General features: G+C 34.8%; 1 protein-coding gene across 1 annotated transcript; it reads right to left on the bottom strand.

Moving 5' to 3' along the window:
• Nucleotides 1-1,154: 1,154 nt before the first annotated feature.
• LOC128556115 (uncharacterized) lies at nucleotides 1,155-19,514 on the bottom strand. The gene is made up of 8 exons (XM_053540032.1): nucleotides 17,969-19,514; nucleotides 12,631-12,687; nucleotides 11,888-12,177; nucleotides 11,273-11,828; nucleotides 5,478-5,593; nucleotides 4,750-4,843; nucleotides 4,003-4,086; nucleotides 1,155-1,249 (listed from the first exon to the last, which is right to left on the bottom strand). The coding sequence occupies exons 1-8, from the start codon at nucleotides 18,060-18,062 to the stop codon at nucleotides 1,155-1,157; spliced, it is 1,386 nt and encodes a 461-aa protein (XP_053396007.1). The 5' UTR covers nucleotides 18,063-19,514.
• Nucleotides 19,515-25,391: the final 5,877 nt, after the last annotated feature.

Raw genomic sequence — 25,391 nt, 5'->3', positions numbered from 1 at the left:
GCATGCTTTTAGTTAATTTTCTGCTTCTGTGATGGTGTTTATCCCATTTAAAGATTATGAAAATAATTATAAAGCAATTATGTAACAATTAAAAAGCCGTTTACGATGAGCGGACAACGGCCATATTTAAATTTTCGTGGCCGGATTTTCATTTTTTATCTGTTCTGCTCCGTGTAAGTATAAAAGGTTCGTTAATGGAAGAGCCTTACATGACAAACAAACATGGTGAATGGCTATAAATCCTCAACAAACAGTTCCATTAAAGATATGTTTTAAACATGAATTCTTTTCAAACTCTAAGAGCAGCCGGATGCCTACTGTCGGTTACTTTAAAACACTCGCGACGTTTTTGTGTGTATTTCAGGTTTTGTAACATGCTAACAAACTTGCATGATAAGTTACTTAGTATTCAGGAAAGCTTTACGAAATAAAAGCAGGGCTGCCATTCTTTAATTACACAGAACATGTAAAGCCACAATTCAGTGGATATTTAAATTTAAGTTCTGTTTTGGTTTTGCTAAGTGACTTTCAAAGGCATGTACCTACCACATAATGTTAAACAGCCAATACCCATGATTGCCGCTCAGAGCAACGTATTTTGTCATTTATGATCAAAGATCCATATAATTTGTCAACGACTTTTGGAAATAATTTCTCTTTTAGCAGCTGTATTTCGCCATAAAATGTTATTATTTCTTTAGTTTTGATCAAAATTCGACCTTATTTTGGTTGCAAAATCGTTACAAGGTAGCATATGGCTTGTTCAGGATCATGGAATAAAATAAATTTGTAGACTGGAATGTTTCGTCGTCGTCATCATCATTAGCAGCAGCAGAGGTAGCAGCAGCAGAGGCAGGGGAAGCAGCACCTCCACCACCACCAATAACAACACTACCACCACCGCCAGCATCAGATAGCATATTATCATCAACAAAATCGTATCTATGGCCATTCATAATCATCATCATCATCGCCATTTCATCATCGCCAAAAGTTTCATCATCATTACCATCACTTTCATCATCATTTGTACCTTTACCAAAGTTATCGTTATTATTATCCTCCTTATCACTACCATCACGACCACTACCATCATCATTTTTCATCATTATCAGCTTCATCATCAGTTTCCCTTTTCATTATCGTCAGGATCATCATAAAGAATCACCATCATCATAAGAGGCATCATCATCATTGGCGTAATCATCATCGGAGTCGTCTTCAGAGTCATCAGAATCAAAATAATCATCTTGATAAATTATTATGATGATAATTTTCTCAATTTACAAGTGACCATACATATAACTCTTTACAAGCTTGTCCATCGTGAGCTATTTGTATTAGTGGATATATACTGGATTCCTTTGTTGTCAATATTTTAATTCAAAAATGTCTTCTCATTAACCGCTTGTAGGATCTTCACCAAATTTTGACGAAACATGACTACATTGACCCTTCTCCATTTTGTTCAGATGTTCCCGTTGTACTACATTTCAGGGTCGGAAAGTATTCAAGACCAAAAGGTCAGTTGCGACTTACGGCCATCCTAATATTTTTTTTTATGACTAAAATGGGTCGAAAAGACACCAAAAAAAAAATCTTTTTTATATGCAACATCATAGTCGGTGCTGTGCCTACCGCTTTCTGAATTGCATGTGTCTAACGTAATTTGGTTCTACACCTTTGAACGGCGCAGTATCTACCGCAGATCTAAATTGCGCTGTGTCCAACGCAAGATGTTTTAACTAATATTTATATCACTGTTTTGCAGGAAGAAAATATGTTATATATAGTTAAAAAATATAAATTTCTGTGGCAATTTTAATTAGAGCTTTAAGTAATTATGTCGCCAATTGTGTAATTGAAATATTTCGTATCTAACTTCCTTATTTCGACATGCTGCTTGAGGAGTATAGTCGAGTTTATGTTTCACGTGCAAATACCGTGCTGATATGGTGGAAACTGGAAATGCAATTTTGACTTTGGTGTACTATATTCGATACACCAGAGGATTGTTAGAAAAAGAAAAAAAAATACACCAATCTACTGCATTTTGATTCAATTTGAAAGGTTTGAACAGTGAACACATACGAAGTGATTTTATTTCGTGTGTATATACAACATTCAATAAACCGAAAGATGGATCAATAGAAAACATTTAATACAGAAGAACCAAAGTTATATATAATGTCTACATAATGTACCAAACTGACACCCAGTCAGTTGTATCAAACAGTTACCAAATATTGGCCGTGAGTGTGTTTTTGTTTAGTCATGTTTTAATTATCCTTCTTTGAATCAGTGCGAACCCTGAATTGTAAAATGCAGGTACTCAAATATTTATATTTAATTTTTTATTCATCCAGTTCAGATATTCCCTCCCTCAAAGAAAAATAAAGCATGAAAGCATTTTGTTAGATACTTATTTGCTTACGATTTGAGCAAGGAATGTTTTTGTTGTGAGATTTGCACACACTACCAGGTGTACGGCAATAAAAACGCTTAAAAAAATATATTTACTACTTTACGCGCATGTCGAACGTCCCGACCACACTGGAAACAAATAGTGCAATGTTTGACAGCGCATGTGTCGCTAGGGCCCATCATTGGGTCTACATTACATGAAAGGTCCGTAGCTGATTATGGAAATTCTGGAATGACAAAAGGCTATCACATATCACAGGGTTATAACTCACAAGGGGATGTGGACTGAAGAGCGTAGCCTGAACATGATGGATACAAGTGTATCAGATTTCTTAAAAGATTAGTCAAGATTTGTTAGCATGTCCCCCTTTTATGACCGAAGTTATATTCAGATTTTTATTTTTTGTGGTCGCTATTAATATTTTGATTGTTGGAGATATGGCTGTGTAATGACATCGTATTTTTATCGTATTATAGCTGGGGAGCGCAATATTATAGAAAACAAATGATTTATGATAGTAAAAGACGGGGTAGTTAAGACGACGATGAAAAGATAGTATTAAAAAATTAATAGAAAGTCATTTTCCCCTTTTTTCGCACCTGGATGGAATAAAACGTTGTTAGTTATACAAAAAGGTGTTTATAATTCAAATTGCGATAAAATCTGATTTTCTCCCTTAATTCACTTGACGATAAAAATCTTAAACACATTTTGATAGTAAGATAAATAAATAATACATTTTATGATAAGGTATAGATTGTATACCGCATATAAAATTCGGCCATTAATTCAAAGTCTAGTAGAAGATTTACAAAAGTTTACAGACGCCTAAACGGTGTAATTATAATTTATACCCAGCTAAAAATAACGTTTGACCTTTTTTTGCATGATGCTGCAAAAGATTACATAACGTTAGAATGTGAAGATGCCAATCACGATGATGTGAAAATGTAGATACCAAGGTTATCTTTCTTCTTGATATAAAGGAGAATTCTCATACAAAATAGTCTGTGTCTGAAGTAGAAAATACAGCTACAGCAAAGACTGAAAGTACACGAATAAGAAACCAAAGCAGAAATAAAATAAAGAGTTTATATACTGTTTGTTTGTATATACAAAAACCTTTCGTCTTTTAGTCAGATGGACTTTTTTTACCATGATTTTAAATTTGACACAGCTAAAAACGAGTATGACGAAGTTTTGTATTACGTATTAGCATCTACTACAACATTTTGACTCTTAAAAACTCGTAACAATATGAAAACATTTAAAACAAATTTGGAAGTTTAGACAAAAAAAAGTCAATAAAAAAAGTCATTTTAAACTCGATGGCATTAAATATTATTTGCAGTAGTACTAAACTGTTTTAGATTACTTTTAGGCCTTCTATTTTGTAGAATCTAACACCACCATATACTCCTTCCTTAACAGACAAAATGACACGGAATCAGTTTTGCGATTTTTATTTTTCTTTGGGCTTGGTGATGTTTCTGAGACTGAAATTTAAATAGAATAAAATTTACCACTTAGTAAATTCGAAAGCAGAAGAAAAATGCGAAATGCAAAAAAAACTGTACGAGAAGAATCTAAAACGAACTGTGATTTCTGAGACATTAAGGGTTCTTTAGCGGAAATGCTTGAAGAAAAACACGAGCATATATCTAACGTTATGAACAGTCATAAATCAGAGTGAGTTTCTCTTCACTGCACGCGGCCCATTTGTTATAGAAATATTCAAATTTTCTGACAATAACGCCACAATGCAAACAATTAATCTGGAACCCTGGGATATAAGTTTGACATGCCAGAAGACTGCGGCATTCAACTGGAAACGCAAGGGTCAGAGGTTTCACTTTCAACGTGTGTTTCTCATGATCGTGATTGACTTATGATCACCGTGATTGCTTTTCGGACGCCTTTTGTCTTATTCGTGAAAACTTAAAACCGCTAATTGCGCATAATATGATCACAAAATTGGATGTTTTCTCTATAAACCGGAAAGATTCGATCAATTAAATGCCACAAAACTTGTTTTGGTACCCTTTTTTATTGGTCCAGATATGAGAATGGTAGATTTTTATTACAGAAAACAGAACAAATAGATTTTAAACAATAGCTACCGTCATATTTCGTTTGAACAATATTGGAAAAAAATGTTTCCAAATATTGAGATATGATAGAGCGGGTCGGATGCATTATAGTTTTTCTTGCGTTTCACTACGCATTGTGGTTTGTTTGAAAGAAAGGCACATTTACGACTGCTTTTATCAAGAAACAGTGATTATTATATTGTTATTGTTCCACCTCAGCATCATTATTATCACCAGGAGCGGAACCATCACCACCATCATCACCACCATCATCATCATCATCATAATCATAGTCATCTTCATCTAGATTACTAAACAACCATACTTTCTGCATCACCGATCATCATTTTATAATGATTATCATTATCATCGTTGTAATGTCATTATCATCATCAACATCACCCCCACAAAAGCACAACACCAACATCACCATTGCTATCTTATTCTTCTTTATCATCGCCATCACTGTTGTCGTCGTTGTAATCATCATCGTCATCACTATCATCATATCTTAATCATCATAACCAAACCATAACACTTTCATCACCAACATTATCATCATAATCATCGTCACCGTCGTCGTTATTGTAGTCGCCATCGTCTCCACCATCATCACATCATCATCATCTTTAACCTCCTTCACCTCCTCCTCCTCAACATCATCATCATTTTCATCATAATTATTATCATCATCATCGTCGTCGTCGTCGTCGTCGCCGTCGCCGTCGTCATCATTACCTTCCTCTTCTTCTTCTTTTTATCATTCTTCCTTCTTCATCATGATGATGATGCTGATCATTATGATGCTGATCATCATCATCATCACCGTCATCTCCTTTTTCTTTCTTTTTCATCATCATCATCAACATCATTATCACCAACACCACCAAAACCCCACCACCATTATCACCACGACTGTTTCTTCTTCTTCTTTTTCTTCTTTTTCAACATCAGTCATCAGCAGCATCATCATCATCATCATCATCATCAGCATCGTCATCATGAACAATAACATCATAATCGTCATCGTCATGAACGATAGTTATACCAAGGAAGTTGGCATTTGCAAACATATGGCCTGGAATAATGACAAGACAAATTACAGCATTCAGTAAGCAGATGTACAAGACTTTCCGAAACTACAATCTCTGTGTGTATAGCTGTCGGCCATATGAAATATGGCACTGAGTTTAAAATATCTTGAAGACATTTCACGAGAAACAATGATTCAAGGGAGAGAAGAAAGACAATAATCACATTAAGTTGATACGGAGTTACCTTTCCTAGCTTTTGATAATTTAATACATCTATTTAACTAACTGAGTAAAATACTTGTTTATACAATCTACTTTTATTTTCCAGGAAATCCCTGCACCTTACTACGTTAAATTGTCCTCACATATCTTGAATACTTGGTAATGAGGACTGTTTTATTAGAATCGTAATTACTTACAGCAGAAGAGGACCATTACCGTAACGTATTCTGTTGCAAGTGAGATCAAACGGCGACCATACACGGATCAGGTGCCTTATCGTGAACTTTAGGAAAAGCCGGCGGCCGATCGGTGAGTTCCTTCAAGGTATGGAACCAGCAGAAATGCAGGACCAGCTACTTCTTCACAAATGAATATCTTCAATCCCCGAAAGTTGATATAAAATGCATACCTGATCCTGGGATATTACATAAAAAGTGAAAACTAGTATTGAATGGTAAAAAAAAAACCCTGTTAAATGTTACATATTTTACATAGACATCAGGTAAAGAGGTTTTAACCCTTATCATGCTGGACACGATTGATTCTGCCTTTACGACCAGTGTAGATCATGATCAGCCTGCACATCCGTGCAGTCTGATCATGATCTGCACTGTTCGCCATTCAGTCAATATCGTTTTGATATGCACCCCTTTTAAGCAGTTAATGGTATTGTCCAAATTGAAAGATGGACACGTTCATTATAGAAATTTAGCAGGGTAAGAGTTAAGCTTAAAATCCATGAGCATTATTCAGTTTCCATATTTACTTTATAATAATGAGTGGATACAAAAGAAGCACATCAGTTGGTGGGAGGAATATATACATCGTTTCAATATCGGAGGATGAAAGTCCAGGATTGATAAAAACGGAGGACGAGAGAGGTCAAGGCAACTGGTAGTGAAATTTCTGGCAGCAAAAAATAGGAGTCAGGCTATCGAAGCGAATTATACAATATCAATTTATGGCGGGTTGAGGTCTTAAAAAGTACGGGGTTCAAATATCAGAGAGCAATGCGAAATGTAAATATTTCTGAATTATTCTTAAACAAGGTGGCTATCCAACGTTACTTTTTCTGGGACAGGTCCACATCTGTTAGGCAGGTATTTTAATGTTAATTTCATTATTTCTGCATGAATTAAAAAAAAAAAAAAGATATGGCGTAGAAAAGAGTAAAATGTCGACAAATTACCGACATAACATTGTTTTATGCATGGACCTTCCAGTATTCAAATGTAAAGTGACAGAAAGGTGATACACACGTCAACATGATAAATTTGCATTTTCCGAATTTTATAAATCCTTACAGTAGAGATTATGTCATTATTGTATTGGAAATAAGAATAAATACTTACTTATTATATTTTTTATTTATTGGCATAGAAATGGCAACTTCAGAGAGGAGGTGCGATTCGCTGTTCTCGGAAAATTGGTAAGGCAAACGATGAAAAACATGTAGCGATCAAATCAGATTCTGATACATCAGTTGTAAGAATTGGAAGCTTGAGATTTAATTATAGAAAAATAATGATATTTGAAGTGCACTCTCTTTTAATAGTTCCATTTTTAGATCAATGAGAAACTTGACGTTTGTATGGTAAGTTAGCTTCCTGTATATGGATTTCCATGTTATGTAGCAGTCATGTTCAATATGCAGTTTATAGAAAAGGTATAGCGTTTGCAGAATTATAACCTGAAATAGCTTTGTTTTGTCGCAGGCCAGTTTTCAAGGAACATAATCTATATGTACGCGGAAAACAACGGCATGGTTAAGCACTTTACATTGTAAATCAATGGTCACTAATTCAAATCTTACCACATGTATCTGCTTTCATAAAAGCTAAAATAGTGCATGGCATATTCAATGGTGTTCTGTGATCCCAGAAGATATTCCACGCTTGACGAGCGCCTCACAGATTGCTGTCATGAGAACCGAAATTCTTCCTGCTAAAGCACTCTTTCGTAAAAGAAGTAAATGTATGATCTATTCATTGTTACTTCAGTTATAGTTCCAGTCCTGTAAAATAATGTTGTTTATTTAAAACGCGACTTGTAATAAGTGATGCAAGGGAAGTAACCGCAACAAGTCAAAACATTTAATCAAACAGATTTATATGACTTGTATTTCATACATAAGAAAGTGTCTTCGAGGCTTCTCTCTATGCAAGCAGTCTCTTTACAAAGAACTCGATACTTATAAGTTGTGAAGGGTATAAAATTAAACTTGTTTAGATGTGGATGTAAACAGGCTAGTTTGGCCAGATTATGATAGAAGATGACAATTTCAGTGCAATTTAGCAGAGAAAAAGAAGAAAAACTAAAAATATTTCAAAATCACTGTTTTGGGTGTATTTTTTTCAAAAAATGCATATTTATTGACTAAATATTGGTATGTTTTAGGTGTCAGGGGTGAGTTTGGGTATATTTTACAGTAACAGTGTGTGATTTGAGTGCACTTTATGGTAAAACTTGATAAAATATGGCAAAAATAAGCTCAAGCAAGGAAAAGTGGTCAAAAATGGTGTCGCCACAGCTTTTTTCCAGGAAATTTGGCGCGCTAGCATACGTTACTGAAAAAGCCATAAAACCTTGAAAATTGATTGTATCAAACTGAAACTGGTATTTTTTTCATGCATTTAGGTTACTGGTACAATTTAACAATTTAAGTGAAAATAACACATTTTGAGTATGAAAAATGTTTCTTTAAGGACGGATTATACCAAACCGGAAGTGACTACTCAGTGTTACATGGTTACATTCTACCAATTCAATTCCTTATTTATTTCATATTAATAACAAAACATTTAGACCTCATTTTCAGCACTTTAGAGCATTTCAATGATATGAAAACCATATATGGTCATTTAGTATAACATGTCTTCTTATCAAAAATAGAAAAATATTGACATGTTATGTTGAATATAAGAAAAATAATCTGTTCTGAGAAATATCACCCTCTAAAAATGCCCCCATGAAAACAGCCGTTTAGCAGTTACGAGTAGGTAGACATTTTTCGCAAAGAATAAAACTTATTCCAAGAAATTTACAATGAAAATGGTCTAGATCTATTCTCAATACTATAAGCAATAAACATAAGCCAAAAATTTAACTGTCACCTCCTCATGTCACTCATTATACCAGATTTCATCCATAGCATGGAACTACATTTTGGACTACTTCACAGGTAACACTGAGTAGTCACTTCCGGTTTGGTGTAATCCGTCCTTAAAGCAGTCCCAGTGTTAACATTGTTTGCTATTCAACAGGAATACTCTTCACTGACTGTTCGTCTGTATGTCTGTATGGATGTACAGTTGTCTGTCCACCTGTCACAAGGTATCTCATTTCGTGTCCGTCCACTAGAAGACATGTTCTTTCAACGTCAATGACATGATTTGAAGGTAGATATCGATTAGCCCTATCGAAGAAAAGGTTTCCAACCCTTTGTAAAGGATTTCTGAATCAAAGTGCCAGTAATTTCCGGATGGTTTCTGCGTTATTTGCCGTTACTGAAAACGACCGAAAAGCATTGATTTGTCTGTTCAATATTCAACTTATTTTTGATAATATAGTGACTGCCAGTGAAATGGATTTTGTAAATAATAAAAATAAACCTAATGTCACGTTGTCTCTTAGATGTCACGGATTTCATGACGAACAAATTTCTTTACGTCATAGATTTCTGTCTGCAGTATGACAGATTTATTTTAATTTTGGACATTTCCTTTACTGAAAATTCGTCTCTGATACATGAAACAGATACGCTACCAAGCGATGAAAAATATACCACAGACAATTGTGAAAGTTGTGTATAGATGCCAGTAAAATATTTCAACACGATATGGTAAAATGTCAGTGGGTATGCCTGTAACCAACGTCAACTGAAACACGTGAACTACCTCTAAGTAACTTACTAATACATGAAATGTTTGTCTCATGTATCACAGACGAATTTTAAAATAAAAAAATGTCCAAATATTAAACCCATATTTCTAAGATATATATCTGTTGTACTGTAAACAGATGTCCGTTACATGGAAAAATGAGTCGTCAGGAAATCCGTGACATCAAAGAGGCAAAATGATTGTAAAAATGTAGGCAAAATAACACTATCTAATCAAAAATAAGGTAAATATTAAACATACGTATCATTTCCATGAAATGCCCACGTACTATACAGTAGTAAATAAATTTGCTATATGTTCTACATAAAATTAACAATTTTCTGAGAGCTGTAACACATAGTCAGGTCCATCTTAAAAAATAATTACTAGCCTTATGTTCTCAAATGACCTATAAACTACCAAAAACACCAAGAAAAGTAGGGGTCATGTATCTTCTATGAGAGATTTTTTGTCTGACAGGTTAACACTATATATGGAATAGCTTCCAAACTGACAGCTAAAATGTGGGTATGAACACACGAGTAATAAGGTTTGTTTACATTTCTACAAATGCAAAAAAATCTCCTTGAAAATGCTACCAAAATGTATAGGTTCATAATGAAATGAAAACAGGAACTGGCTTACATAAAACATGAAAATGCCACATTAACAGGGAAAAATGGGGATTTTCTCTCTCCGCCACTATCCGACTAGCCCGGAAGTGCTGCTTGATTACCTATTTGGTACTATTGAACCTAGATAATACGGAAATCGTCCTGAAATCCTTGACACTTTGCTCAGGAATCCTTTACCAAGGATCGTCCTAAACCATTTCTTCGTGTTACCGGCATCCCTTATCGTGATTTTGTAATGCACACCTAAATTGATGAACATCCTCCGGTTTTTTGATAATCTGAATTAAAAAAAAATACAATGTCGTCCTTTCTCCCAGATATTTTGGACTTGTTCCATTAAATCGTATTGGCAAACAAAGGCTCAGATGAAATAATATCCATATAATCTTTATTTCAAAATACAAAATGTACAAATAAAAATATACAAGTACGGTTGCTAACAAGACACCTGACTTTTACACTCTCATACAATTGGGACTTTTGTATATTTCTTACTAGGTAGTCATTTTTATTTCGAAATGTACACAAAACATTTGTATGTTGGCCGACACTGAACTTATTACTAGCATAAGATATGTTTAGTGCTGCACTAAATGGAATGTTTTTATTTCATACAGACAGCATCTGATACACATAATATCAACAGTAAAATAAGTAAGTTAGAGTTTTGAATGCTGAGATACAAATCAAATATTATCACAAAGAAAATCAATATCAATATTCTACAACAAAACAGAGCTGTAATACACAATGGCTGAAATATTCAAGATTCGTTATTTTTCGGAGGTATTGTGACCGTCTGCCATGTCTTCATACGTTCAAATTTAACAAAGCCGTGTTAGTCAGCTTCTGTTGAATTCTAGCACTCAGAAACAGAACGCTTTGTAGCTTCGGATAAATGTATGATACACTGTTTCCTTTAACAATAACACTACCTGACTAATAATGAAAATGGAATGACTGACTAAAACGTAATACTTTTCTCAGCTGATTGTATACAACGCTCTACGTCTGCGCCGAGACGACACGTTAGCACTTTCTGCCTCCGTGAGGGCCGGAGTAAATTGCAAAGAAGGGGGACAACTCAGTCTTTGTTGAAGCGCCGATCGTCTGCCGGGTCGCTTACAATGTTTGTACAGATTTAAGAAAATACCCCCAGCGCTATCACGGTCTTCGCGGACAGATATTTCATTAAAAGCAACACATTTCATTTCATACGCTTTCTCCCTACCTTCTGCTGTGGAGATCATTCGGTCTCGTGTCCGATCACTTTTGTTTCCAACTAACACTATGGGTACAGATGAAGACGCACTTTGTCCACCTGCCTTTTTGCTTCTTGCGTATGAATTTATCAACACCTTGAGTCTGCTGCATTCATTGAAACTACATCTGTCCGTTATTGAATACACTAAAACAAAAGCGTCTGCCCATTTGATATTAACTTCTAGTCTGTTATTTTCTACCTGTATATATATAAGAAAAACAACTGTAAGTTTGGAAAGTTCGGAATATATTTTGCATGAAAAATTCTCTATACGTAATTATTTAGTATTTGCAGTTAAACAACTATTTTACACACTTGTGCAAAAATTTATCATCTCAAATGTATATACATTGATAAATACCAAAACCCGACACTATATATAACTATTTCTACCTGCAGCAGACGTATTAGCATGTCGAAAATTCTGCAGAAATAGATAAGAAACGTTTTTATATTGTTTCGGGATATCTTTATCTTTAAATTTTGTTTAATTAAAGATTTTGCCGAGTTTCGATTTTGTCCGCGTTCTTTCATCCAAAAACAATAACTTGCCTGTGCCGCTGTATCTCTGATCTCCATAGTAACTGTTTCACCGTCAATACATTTATTGTAGGTGTAAGTATTCTCTGAAATATTGGGAAAATATCAGTCAAACCAACCTACTAATGTATGAAAATGGTTTAAGTGACTTTTTACCAAACAGGTTTAAAAATGCCGTGTTCATATTTATACCATTTACTGCTCTTTCTATCAGGACATTCTTTAGTTTGGTGATTTCATGCTTTCATTTCGGTCATAAAATAATAAGTATACAAAACACTGGTTTTCGTTTCATTGCGGTTTTGCTACAAAATCCTTTCAAATTCTAATTATTTTCCGCATTCTATGTTCTGAAATAATAGATACTGCTCAGATTTTTATCACAACTAAATGTCGCACTCCTTTGTACAATAAATTTTAACAGATACAAAAGACGAATGTGGTATTTCATAAAAAAGGCATTAAATGCATTATGTGCCCAGCCAAGGATTGAACACGGTCGTGTTTCCCGTGTGTAAACATAAATTATAATTATATACCTAAGTCCGGAGCGTAATCTCCTATGAACCTCTGTGTCAAGAATCGAACTGTCAAAGCTGAAACAGAGAAATAAACAAATCAATAGCAGTCAACAGAAGTGTCTAGCAATATATAAAATGAAGGATAAAACATCTTTTGTTGTCCTTAAAGGTAAGTTTCTATTTAACGAAATGTGAAATACTAGTACTCGGCCGATGCATAGGTGGTGGTCTGATAAAAAAATATGTAGTTATGGGAAATTGATTGATTGATTGATTGATTGATTGATTGATTGATTGATTGATAAAATCATTCACTCATAAATTCAGTTATTCATTATTTATATTCACCAATCCTTCTATCCATCCATCCATCCATCCATTCATCCAGCCTTATATCCACTGATTGTGGATTTAGGAAATTACGTTATTCTTTCAACAAAATGAACAGTTTTTAACATTTCACTCAGAATTATTCATAACTGTTTGTAAATTATGTACAAAGTGGACAATGCTTTGGAGCAACTGAAATTAATAAAAAAATAATCACTTCAAACTTATCTTAGGTGGCTTATATGACCTAGGGACAGCTTTAAGAGTATGCTTTACAGAGGGACAGCTTTAAAGTAAGAAAAGAGAAACGATTTTTCTCCAGAAACACCAGGGTACTTGCTGATTAAGAATGACGTATTAAATTCTTTCTTTTCATTTTCTATAATTGATTGTTACAGATATATATTTAAAATTCGTCAAACATCAGGTTGTTTCACTGCCAGTATGCTAATGGTATATAAATTTAATTATATATCTATGCCACTAAAGTCGATGCAGGTGTTATTGGCTAATCTGAAACAAATTCAAGAAATGCAGCATGCAATATGAAATCTAGAAAGAAAACTTGATATGTGAACATCTGTAGTCAATAGTCATAAGAGTATAGAAGTATGCCAAACATGAAACCTGTTTTTAAAGTACAAAATGTACTACAAAGTAAATATAACTAATGCTTACGGCAGCAACATATCATGAAAAAAGGATCAGTTTATTTCTCAAACAAATGTCATCAGTACCAGGACCTTTGGATTTTTGATTGGAAGGGTATTCTAAAGCTGTCCGAGGATAGGTCCCCCTCCAGTCATATCAGTTGTCCTTTTTTTTCGGATGTATATTTTGTAAAATACTAAAGAACATACTTGGGCAATTTAATCGTCCAGTAATCAAAATATAATTCTCGAGCAAGACCACCCTTAACATCCTTCAGTCAGTGAACCCCATATCGTCCTCCAGATCCGCACATGTCCTTTTAGCACCGTTGCTGTATCCGCCTGTGTGTAAGCTACATCGCATGGATGTCGAACCAAGAGATATTCCTTTGGGCAATTTAGTGACGGTTGTTCCAGGAACCGTTTGGGAGAGAAGCGGAAGAAGGACTCTCCGGTTAATTTCTATGTTGTAGGACGTACTTATTTTTTTTTTTTACAAAGGATCATACTGGTGATGTATGCAGAAAATGAAAACATTAAATAGAACGAAAAATGGAAAGAAAGAATTTGCTTAAGATAATGATGCTTGTAGTATGTATAATTTGAAATGTGCCATGTGTATATATATTAATTCTTCAATGAACAAATAAGGGGCCTCCGTGGCCGAGTGGTTAAGGTCGCTGACTTCAAATCACTTGCCCCTCATCGATGTGGGTTCGAATTCTTCATGTGAGGCATACTGAAGTTCGGTGGTTCTACCCAAATGCCCGCTCGTGATGAAATAATGCACGGAGGGGCACCTGGGGTCTTCCTCCACCATCAAAGCTGGAAAGTCGCCATATGACCTATCAATGTGTCGGTGCGACGTTAAACCCAACAAACAAAAATGAACACATATTCTTCAGGCATTGCAGAAGCAGTACATTTGTACAGGTCACTAATAAACAGTACCATTTTTCACGGACTCTTCGTCTCACTGGCCCCAAAAATTAAATAAGGTTGATCTTCTGTCTGGTACTAATGCATCATGATAAGTGAAGATTCTATTCAAAGGTCACTTTGACCTTGACTTATGTCTAAGTGAATCAGTGTGAGAATAAAAATGCATGCGTTCTCTTGAGCAGGTAAGCTTTTGGATGACGACAAAGCTGACGACATCGCAAAAAGTGACCTCTGAACTGAATAGTACTCGTCTCTTGCCCAATTCTAAAGAAAGTTTGTGGATCGAAAGTGCTCACATTCTTTCTACATCGAGGAGACATTCTTTTCCATTCAAAATGTCACTTTGACCTTAACTTTTGACTAAGCGAGGCCTATTTGGTACGAAAGTTAGGTTCGTCTGTGCAGCATTAGACTATGACTATGTCAAAAACACAGACAGGTAATGCCCGGTCAACGAATACATGTGTCTGGATCATAAAACATATCATGTCTTTCATCTTGCATATTTTTAAGTTGACTGATTATTGTTTGTGTAATTTATGATTAATATTGCCCATAGGTTGCTGACTTTTGCACTCTATCTCTAAAAAAAACCCATTTATTTTAGTGTAGTTTACTTGCAAAACTGATAAGGGTTAATTCCTGTTCCAGCTTTATTCAGATGTCTATTAGCATATCTGAACGCATCTAGACAGAACGAAATGACAAAAAGATTGAAAAATATCAGAAAATATGTTATTTAGGCGGTTGCAGAGAAGTTTTTCATTTTTTCATAACATGTATTGTGGTGCAGAAAGCTAGCGTAAAATGTGTTTGGAATATTTATTATCCTTCACGAATTTGTCAGTCTTTTTGTTAGTCTGCCTACCAACGAAATCTAGTCTAGTCTGTCCATATTTTTTATTCTGTTTGCGGAGAAACAAGCGATGTGTTTTATATAAATCTGAATGATTAGAGACCCTAGCGTAGCTGGAATTTTAATGATCAATTATTTTAGCGAAAAGTTAAGCATAGTATATCTTTAAGCAGTCATCTATGGTTGTACACATTTTCCCCTCCTCCTTTGGTCGGGTTGATTGTACGGTTTAGGTTTTCGTACATCACATGCGATTAGTCTTTAAGACAATCATCTGCTAAAGATTATATACCTGTGAACAGAGGCCGCCTGGCTCCAACAATCAAAAGTTTCATTTCTTATGTTTTATTACTGGATTCAAGGGTGAGTTCGCCACTTGCTGAAGTATGCAGATTTGGAGTAATCGACATAAAGATAACTTGCTTCATTATATAACGATGAATCTTTAATATTCAGTTTCTACTTCAAGAGCGCATGTATAGTTAAATTATTCAACTTTATTTATATGTCTTGTTTCTGTTGGGTTTAACGTCACAACTACACAATTATCGGCGGTGTGGTGACTTCCCAGCTTTTGATTATGGAGGAGGACCCCTGGTGCCCCTCCATGCATTACTTCTGGGACGAGCGCGGACACTTTGGTATAGATCCGCCAACCTTCCGTAATCCAGCCAGACAACTTCCTCACATGAAAGAATTCTTCACCACAGACGAGGTTTCGAACCCACAGCGGTAAGGGGCTACTTTGCTTACTAGAAAAGCATTTTTTTTATTAGAATAAAGTCGCACAGGAATCACATTATTGTGACCTCGTGGGTTTATGCTCATATTGTGTCGCCTATGTACAGGTTTTATTATTTTCAAGATCACTTGAGTGCTGAAATGGTCCTATAATGGTTGTAATTGAAAGACCAGTGTAAATACATAAAAGAAAAATGACTGTTTAGATTACCTTTAAACAGCACATAACTTACTGCAATTATTTTATTTGCTTAAAATTTTAATGTTGTATATAATGTCATTGTGGGTCAGGTGAACTGGGTGTCGTATTTCTTCTAATCAGTGCTCCGTGTCATTTTAGCTTACACACACTTGTTATCTGAAAACCTGAAATAACTTTCATTTTCTTCTTAAAACATGTTTATTTTTTAATAAAAAAGAAGCTATAAGCTATAGTTAACTATGTTACGAAAAACGTCTATACTCGTAGTATACGAGAATCATACCATATTTGAAACAGCCATTTAATAAACATTATTTCCGTGCGTAAAATATGTTCGTACGCTGCCACTTTGTAATTTACATTCTGTTGATAAACAGATACGCGCATGACGATAAAACTGAGTTAATAGATCATTCTCAAAATGCAATATTTTCATTGGTCCATTTCCGGATCGTGTACAGATGCTGATATTTAAGATTGGTCTATATATCAGCTTCAAAACTGTTTAAAATGTAAATATCTTGAATCTATTCTAAAATGCACGATGTAATGTAAGGATCCCAATATCATGAGGACAAAGTTCTTACCCAAATCAGGCCTGTTTTTACGTGACGACACTCAAACATTCTGTGTTTTAGAATAGCTGGATATATGTGAATATCAGCTAACAAATCTAGTACAATGTGTGCATAATATTCTTAAACCCATAATTGAGCCACTTATTTCGGGTAAGCTAAAACACATTTCAACTGTTCATTGCTTCAAGATGCATGTTTATCCTTAACAATATGCAGTTAATCATTGGACAGGTATAGTTTCTGGGGGAGCCATTTCCTATAGAAAATAGGTTTAATAGTTCATATGACTTTGGACATTTTGTGGCAGGATGAAGAAAGTGTAAAGAAAAATTTTAACATTCGTTCATTCAACCTCCGCTTTTCAAAAAACGTCATTCTGAGATTGGGTCCTTTTTGGCATGATGTCTCACATACAATTATATTTACGATTATGTTGCACAGTATGATAAAATCGTGTTTAATATTTCGTAAAAAACGCGGAATGTTCCAAACATATCAGATAGTTCCTGCCGTTAAATAAATGTAGTGTGCAAAGAAAACATTATGTTATTGTAAGTGGGACGAGTGCACGGCATGAAACAGACAGAATGCAATAATTTTGGCCTAGAATAATTTAATGCCAGCAATTTATTTTCTGAGCACGCGTTATCCGTGCACTTATCTGTTTACAAATTTCTTTCGGCACATTATTTGCATCTTAGTTAAGACTTTTCTTCTTCTTGTTTTTTTATGTCTTTCACTTATATTAAACTTTTATTTTTGCTATTTGTGCACCGTCACATTAAAAAGGGTCATCATCGTTATAGGATAATGTTTTTGTGAGTTACGAAATTCTAGGTTTTGTAAACGTCAAATTGCTAATTAAGGGAGAGTCTTTTTAAATACATATAATTTATGAAAAAAAAACAGTGTCTTAAACAGAAAAGAGATAACTTTCATTGAACCTGTGTAATGGTGTCCAATTAATATTTTTTTTCTATTTGCAATACCGGGAAAAACGATAACCCAATTAACGCACTGATGAAAGCATGAAAAATTACTGCAAAAAACTACATACCTGACTTTCCTACTCCATTCTGGCCAAGAATTACTACTCGGAATGGACGGTTTTTATTGTGCATTGATAGTCGTCTAAATATCGGAGAAGACATTATTCATTAATGCACACTGCCAGAATTCTTGCAAAAAAATGTTTCTGTTGTTCTGCTGATAATTTATTAACACTTTGGTAGATGTTTGGCATGCCTTGTATATCTTTATCACAGAGGCAATATTTCAGTCAGATTTACTTTTCACAAAGAAGTAAAGACGCATCTATCACTATCCCCCATAATTAGTCGAATTTTCCGTTGTGGTCCTTGCCAGTAGTTATCAGATCTTGTCGGTAATATCAGCTCCGCACGTGCCGCGTGACAAGACAAAGCTTCTGTGAAAATACGATAGATCAGAAAACACGATGTACTAGTTTGTAAACAGGTGCTTTTTGCAAAATTTAACACACTATTTCAACATTCCTTTCAGTGCCCGTGTATGTATATTTTGAACCATTTCAAGTGGACACTAAATGAAAATCCTTGAGATCCATAATTCAATTACATTGGTCTGATTATTTAATTATCCAACAGGTGACAACAATATATACATCCACTTCACTTAAAGTAAGAATGTTTTTACAGATAAATGGATATTTTTTTTACCCCAAATAACCTTAAGCTGTCATAATGCACTTTGTTCCCATAATATATTTGTTCACATAATTATTATTCAATAAAGTACTTGTGCCTTACATAATGCATAAAAAGCCAAAAACAAAACAAAAGTTACCCATGTACTTGTAAGCTTTGTGGTTAAACACGATCGAAATATTTAGAATTTAAAACTATCTTTGATAAGGAATGCACGTGCAACACTCGCGTTATGTAATCCTTTGATTCCAAAGATAAGTTCGAAATTCAGTTTGGAAAATGAACGAGTTTTCCTAAGTCTAGTGGATAAAAATGTAAGAAAGAGTCGTTTTCCATTCTGACATACCATATGCGTTTTATATACGTTATTTTATACCCTTCTTTTCATCTAATGCATTCATAATGCATAAATCTTGCTCATGGCTACAAGGTATCATTATAAATAAGATTTATGGATAGAAATTTAACAGTTCCTGCTTATGTCCTCGCATGTAGCTTTTCTCCAACTTAAAATATATATTTATATCAGCGGTATTAACCAAAATACGTGCACTGTCAAAGTAAATAAAACAACAACAACACATTAGCATATTTCAACACATTTATAAATAGGCAAGCGGTTTTGGGTATAAGTGATTCCTTTTTTTCTTTCAAAAATATCTATTTTAAATCCTTTAAACATAGAAAATCACTCTTAAATATATCCTTTCCACGAAATTATAGCATGTTATTTTATCTTGCTTCAGAGCACAAAGTGTTAACAAACTAAACGTTAAATAATCATACTTCCAAATATTTGATGTTACAAGTATCTAACTAGAATAATTGTATCAATTTCCGATCCTACTGTCACATTATGATCTATTGTATTGTCTGTATCCGTCCTTTCTTCCGTTTTGTTATCTGTCAAATATCGTGTAAGCTCGTGTTGAAAATGTTGTAGCGCTTTGTGGTAGGTTTATTATAGGCTGCAGTACGGTGGCGAATAAGGGCCATCTTTGTGTGCTTGTTACTTCGCTGCGTAGTTTTGCCAAAACGAGATAACGAACGCCCTGCTAGTAACTACCAGGAAGGTCTAGTAATAGCAGAATAACCTACGGCATACGCTTCGATTGGACGACAGCATCAGATAAGATAAATGCCAGTTTCCAGTCCCCGTATCAGTTGTTCCAGTAACTACTAAGGAAAAATACGCACGAAAATATTAATTTTCGTCTCAAACACGACAATATGAGAGCAAAATCAGGGACGTGTCAATAAATAGCTTAAATTACTGATTTTTTTTAGGATTATGCTTAATTTAGTTTAATCCATTAACTATTATGTCAAATGTAGAAATCTCTCGTTTCCGTTTTCTATGATACTTTCACTAGCTACATCCAGCTTCAGTGACTTTCACTTTAATTTAGACAGTCAACTAGTCCTCTTGTCTTGTAAACCCTCCCATCCCTTCAACTTGTCCTTTAAACAGCCTCATCCCTTCAACTTGTGCTTATCACCCTCGTATTCCCTTAACTCGTCTTTCCGTTATTCTATGACAAGAAATATCTTTTCGTTATTTGCTAGACTCTCATCATTTCGTATATTTGCCCAGCATCAGAAGTTGGTTTAAATTATTTACCATAATATATTTTAAATAACATATGTTTTCATATTTTTTTCATATAGTGTGTCAATCTTTTATTGTCTGTGAAATTCATTAGACTTTTCAAAGTGGCTTTCCTGAAAATACAATGTTACTTAATAGAGCACGTAGCTAAATATTCCAAAAATGGAGCACCCGTAAGCGCAACAAAACAGAAAGGAAGGCAAGTATATATCTTCGAAAATTAAAACATGAAGTTGTATTAAAAGCATTTAGAGTGCATTGTCATACGGTGATTTACAAAATGTTTCTTTATACAACAGTTTTACTACAAAATGAATCCAAAACATACAGCTTTATTCCGCAATAATCATTTAACGTAACGGCGCACGTGCATTAAAGACGTTATTAAGCTTCCTCTTCCATTCAATGTTTTATCATTAAAGGATATTACGTTGGCAGGTGCTAATTAACATGTTTATGTAGACGCTAACATAAAGTAGCTTTGTTTTATTAACCAAAACACGTTTTTTATACAACGGAAAACGCCACTTGAACTTACGTTCAAAGAATTATTTTACTTCATTACGTTCCGGAATACTAATGGTGTCCTTTTGTGTGTGTGTATGTGTGTGTGTGTTTTTTTTTTTTTTTTTTTTTTTTTGTTTTTTTTTTTTTTTGTAATCTATATGTGGACATTAATAAAGCCAGATTTTGGACGACGAAAAAAGGAAAATCTTTAGAATCACGTTGAGTGTGTGTTGATTAGTTTCAATAGACGCACAGTCATTTCATTCAATGAACTCGTACTTGTTACGGCATTGATTGTATCATTTAACACTTACGTCGCTTGGCGAGATAGCACTACTTTGCGCGGAGACTCGCATCCAACATTCGATGCAATCTGACTAAAGTACATATCCTATTACGCTACGCATAGGATCTGAAAACGACCTATTCATTGCCTCGTTCTGACGGCTCTTTCTCTAGCCAATCAGAGCCTAGCTTACAACATCTTGCAAATCTACATGTAGCATTGACTTTTGATATTTACAATTCTTATGTCGTAATGTTTCAGATAGCCGGTTAGCTCAGTCGGTAGGCCACTTGCTATGTAAGCGAGGGGTCCCGGGTTCGAGTCCTGGAATAACCGCATATTTTTCTTATCCTTTGACAATCGAACAAGTCGTCTGATTGGATAACATAAAAATAGCAATAATGGAAATCCAAAATATACAGAAGACGAATGTGAATAGGCCGTTCTCAGATCTTCGTTTAGAAGATCAAGTACTTTAGTCAGATTGCATTCGATGTACGTTCGATTTTTCAATATTTCATTTTTGTACACAAAATATCCCAAAATGTTCTTATGTGAAAAAAGCTACTCGTGTGCGTATTTTCCATTGCCATTGTATTTTATTTCATTTTTAAAGGGCACTTCTCCAAATTATGACACTTTTTCAATTAACTAAATGTTCTCATTTGTTTCTAACTGTAAGGTATAATAGTAGGCTCAGAGTAGTGGTCCCAATGTAGATGCGAAAAGTAGAATATGTCAAACTGTATTTTATATATTTAACTCCAAGTATGACTGTTGACAGTTTATATTAAGAAGACTTTTTTGTATGTGTATATATTTTTTATTATCGTTTTTTTTTATAATTTTCATGTTGTGCTACATATCTTGAAACAAGCCCCTTTAAAATAAGCGATATTTAATTACAGCTATTAAATAGTATTTTAATACGTGAAAAGTATAATAATGCACAATTTATTCTTCCAATATTTCAATAAATAATCTGAGTTTGGAATCGTAAACTGTCAAACCACTTTCGTATGTCGCTTTTAATTCATTTTACAACGGAAAGGTTGAAAATGTCAAAGCGGGTTTTATTTTGTATTCGTCTACCAAATAATTGATATTTTAATTACGGAAATGAGAATTTCACTGTATTACACAGGTAAACAAGCGTGATATTGATATGCAAACATGTCAGAACGATTTTATGATTAGCACCAGGAGTTTATACAATAACAACTTGCTAAAACTTGGTGTAATATCAAACAAAACATTAGCAATGCTGACCCGTCTTTCAAAACTGTTTCAACTTTATTACAGAGTTATGATATACAGCATAATATCAAAGCTTGATCAATTTTATAGGTCGAGACTACCGTTATATTGTATACATACCAATGAGAACATTTATACACCTTTATCACTACTTTACAAACCACTTAGAAGCAACCATACGAGGAAATTATAAAACTTTACGAACCACTATACATACAGCAGTACTGACAGACGTGGCTCTTGAGCCTACACGAAACCACGAACAATATTTGTCCTCACGCGCTTTGTCGGCTTTTAAAAGCTACGATAGAAAACATAGCGCCATCACCATCATCATCATCACGGTCAATATCATCATCATTAACATCATTATAAAAACTGATGATGAAAATGACAGCAATGGTGATGTTTTTGACATATTTTCAAAGTTGATATCACACCATGTATATATGATATTTTGATGAATGTTTTAGGCATGACTGACCTATAATATAACCGTTTATTGAATACAGGGTCATTTTGGTGACAATGTGAAATCCTGTGCCATGAACTTAACTTTACAAATTATAGATTCACTTACCTTATGAACTTGTCAAACTGGAGTGAACTGATTAGAGTTGAACATTTTATACACGGAAGCCACAGTAGCTGTGTGGAATAATTACCTTTTTGAACTTTTCACATTTGATTATTACCAAAAGTTTCATTGGCGGGAATATTTGAAATCCACCTATTTCTTAATTAGCTTATAACGTTTCCATTTATATTTAATAATCGCTGTTTCTAAACAAAGGAAAATTCGTGATCTGTATTTAATTGTATCTATAATTGTTAAACAACAGAAATATATCAACTACTATTATTATATGTTACTTATTATTTATTTTCTTATTTCTTTTGCGTGCTAGATTTCAACATAGTGGCTACTAGAATTTTGCATTTCGGTCCCCGAATTCCGACACTCCTTTGACTGGTGGATCTTCCTGGATTACCGGAATGTTCTAATTTGATTGGCGGATTTCAGACCACTAAGTTTGTCAAAGCAAGTAGCACTTCTGTCTAGACCTACCACTGCGTCATAGAAGTGTCCAACAACCGCTAAGTTTCAATTACACTTTGATAAATTCAGTCATTTAGTGCTTGTAAGTACTATGTTAGAACACTGTTTTAATGTGTACATGCTACCTAAACCTACAGTAAAAGTACACAAAACTTGAAGAAATCTTCATTTGATTTCTCGGAATCCTGACACATGTTTACAGGTACAATAACCAGTCGCTCACCTAATAGACTAAGACTGCAACTTGATAGTTTATGGCTGAAGAGGGTATTCCAGATGTGGACTGTGAACGGAAGAAAGGGCTCAAGTTCATGCATGTCTAAATGTGGTTTAAAACATATCAAACATTCAGTTATTTATTCGTTCAATCTGCTATAAAAGTAAAAACTTCATTTGGTACAACATTGCTATATTGTTATCCCGAAATACAGCCATGCATTTGAAAATCAAACGAATCGGTCAGAAACGCACAATATCAAATGCAGTTTTCTTGGATTATTTTGTTTTTGGGGTCTTTTCAGGCTTGGACAAAAAATTCAAATGCATTTCTAAATCCTTTATGGAGTGATAACTACGAAACACGAAACCCTTTTACACCAGACATAAGTATTACGTCTCCCAAGCTTCAGACAGAGATGCAAATCCATGCCGTACGTTGGAACCAGTGACTTCTAGGTACTACTCTGTTATATAGACGACAACAAAAGCTTTTCCTATGCAAGATCAAAGAAGATCTTAGAGACGTAGCAGATGAAATCCAAGACAATGGCTCTACATACGATTCATGGACGACCCTGAAAAGACCCATCCGGGATTTTTGGAGAAGAGAATACAGCCAAAGTTGATCACGTCCTGCCATGCAAGTCCACGGGTGAAGAAACTTAGATAAAAACAGGGGGTATTTAAGAAGAAAAGAAGAAAAAGCTACACAGATGAAAAAGATCACGACCGGTATAAGCAGCTTTAGAAAAAAATCCAGCTCATGATATAACAAAAGCCAACAAGGAAAAAACAACACTGTAAGTTGGAACAACAATGATAACACCAACTGTCAAATCAAAGGGACAGGAGTACCGCCACTGAAAAACAGAGATGGACTTCCACAGTGCAGCACTTGTTCTAGAGAAACCACTTTCAATTATCATTTCAAGTCTGCCTTCACGACTGAAAACACATCATCCATTTAGAACTCTAGCCTTAGCTACATCCCATCTTTGCACGATATAACCGTCGTTTGGGAGTACATGAACTTCTAGTCATTTTTAGACCCAATAAAGCAGCCGGCCAAGACTCTTTCTCTACCGTCATACAAAAAGCAGCAGACTCGGAAATTGCTCCAGTCTTAGGAATTACCGAATAGAAATAGCGAGATGCACTAGTGGTGCCCATCTTTAAGCAAGATGATAGACATTTGCTTGCGAACTATAGACATGTGTCCTTGACATCAATCACATGTTTGCATCTACTTAAACACAAATGTCCATATAGCAGTTTGAGGAAAAATTGATAGACACGTCGTTTTATATGACAACAAGCACGGATTCACGAGCTAAGAGCTCTTGCTACAAGACTCCTTCTAAAACTAGATCACTATAGATATGGACTGAGAGATAACACCAGGAGATGAATTCGACCATTCCTCAGTCAACGATCCAAACCAATTGACGGAATAAATTCAGAACCAACAGACCTTATGTTCGGTGTTTCCCAGTGGCACTGTCCTCGGTCTCTCCTTGCTTTTATCAATTACCTTCTTAATTACTAGTATATCAAGTCATCCCAATCTAAGCTATTTGCAGACGACAGTCTCCTTTTCATATAAAACTGCAGACTACTTGTGGTAAGAAAGAACTTGGCAAATGAGTTTTAACTCCACCAGATACTAGTACACAGTTGTCAGAATCGCACCACTTTACAAGAGGACCATTCACAGGAGCTATATTCTCCAAGTCAGCAAGTACAAGGGTACCATTACATTAAGAGCCTCTAATGGACCAGCGTATACAAATCGTCTTTGGCAAGGATTCTTAGACGAAACTTAAAGGAATGCACACTTCTGTTGGAAGCGTGTTTCGC

This window comes from Mercenaria mercenaria, chromosome 4 (assembly GCF_021730395.1).
Source record: "Mercenaria mercenaria strain notata chromosome 4, MADL_Memer_1, whole genome shotgun sequence".
NCBI lineage: Eukaryota > Metazoa > Mollusca > Bivalvia > Venerida > Veneridae > Mercenaria > Mercenaria mercenaria.
Note: the sequence above shows the minus strand (reverse complement) of the source record. Positions and strands in the feature narration are given on the sequence as shown.

Excerpts from the sequence above, each read along its gene's own strand:
- LOC128556115 (XM_053540032.1), bottom strand. The coding sequence starts at position 18,062 with ATGTCTTCTCCGATATTTAGACGACTATCAATGCACAATAAAAACCGT. Across the intron at positions 12,688-17,968 it reads GAATGGAGTAGGAAAGTCAG|CTTTGACAGTTCGATTCTTG; the intron begins GTATGTAGTTTT and ends TCTCTGTTTCAG. Across the intron at positions 4,087-4,749 it reads TGGTGATGGTTCCGCTCCTG|ATATATGCTCGTGTTTTTCT; the intron begins GTGATAATAATG and ends TCATAACGTTAG.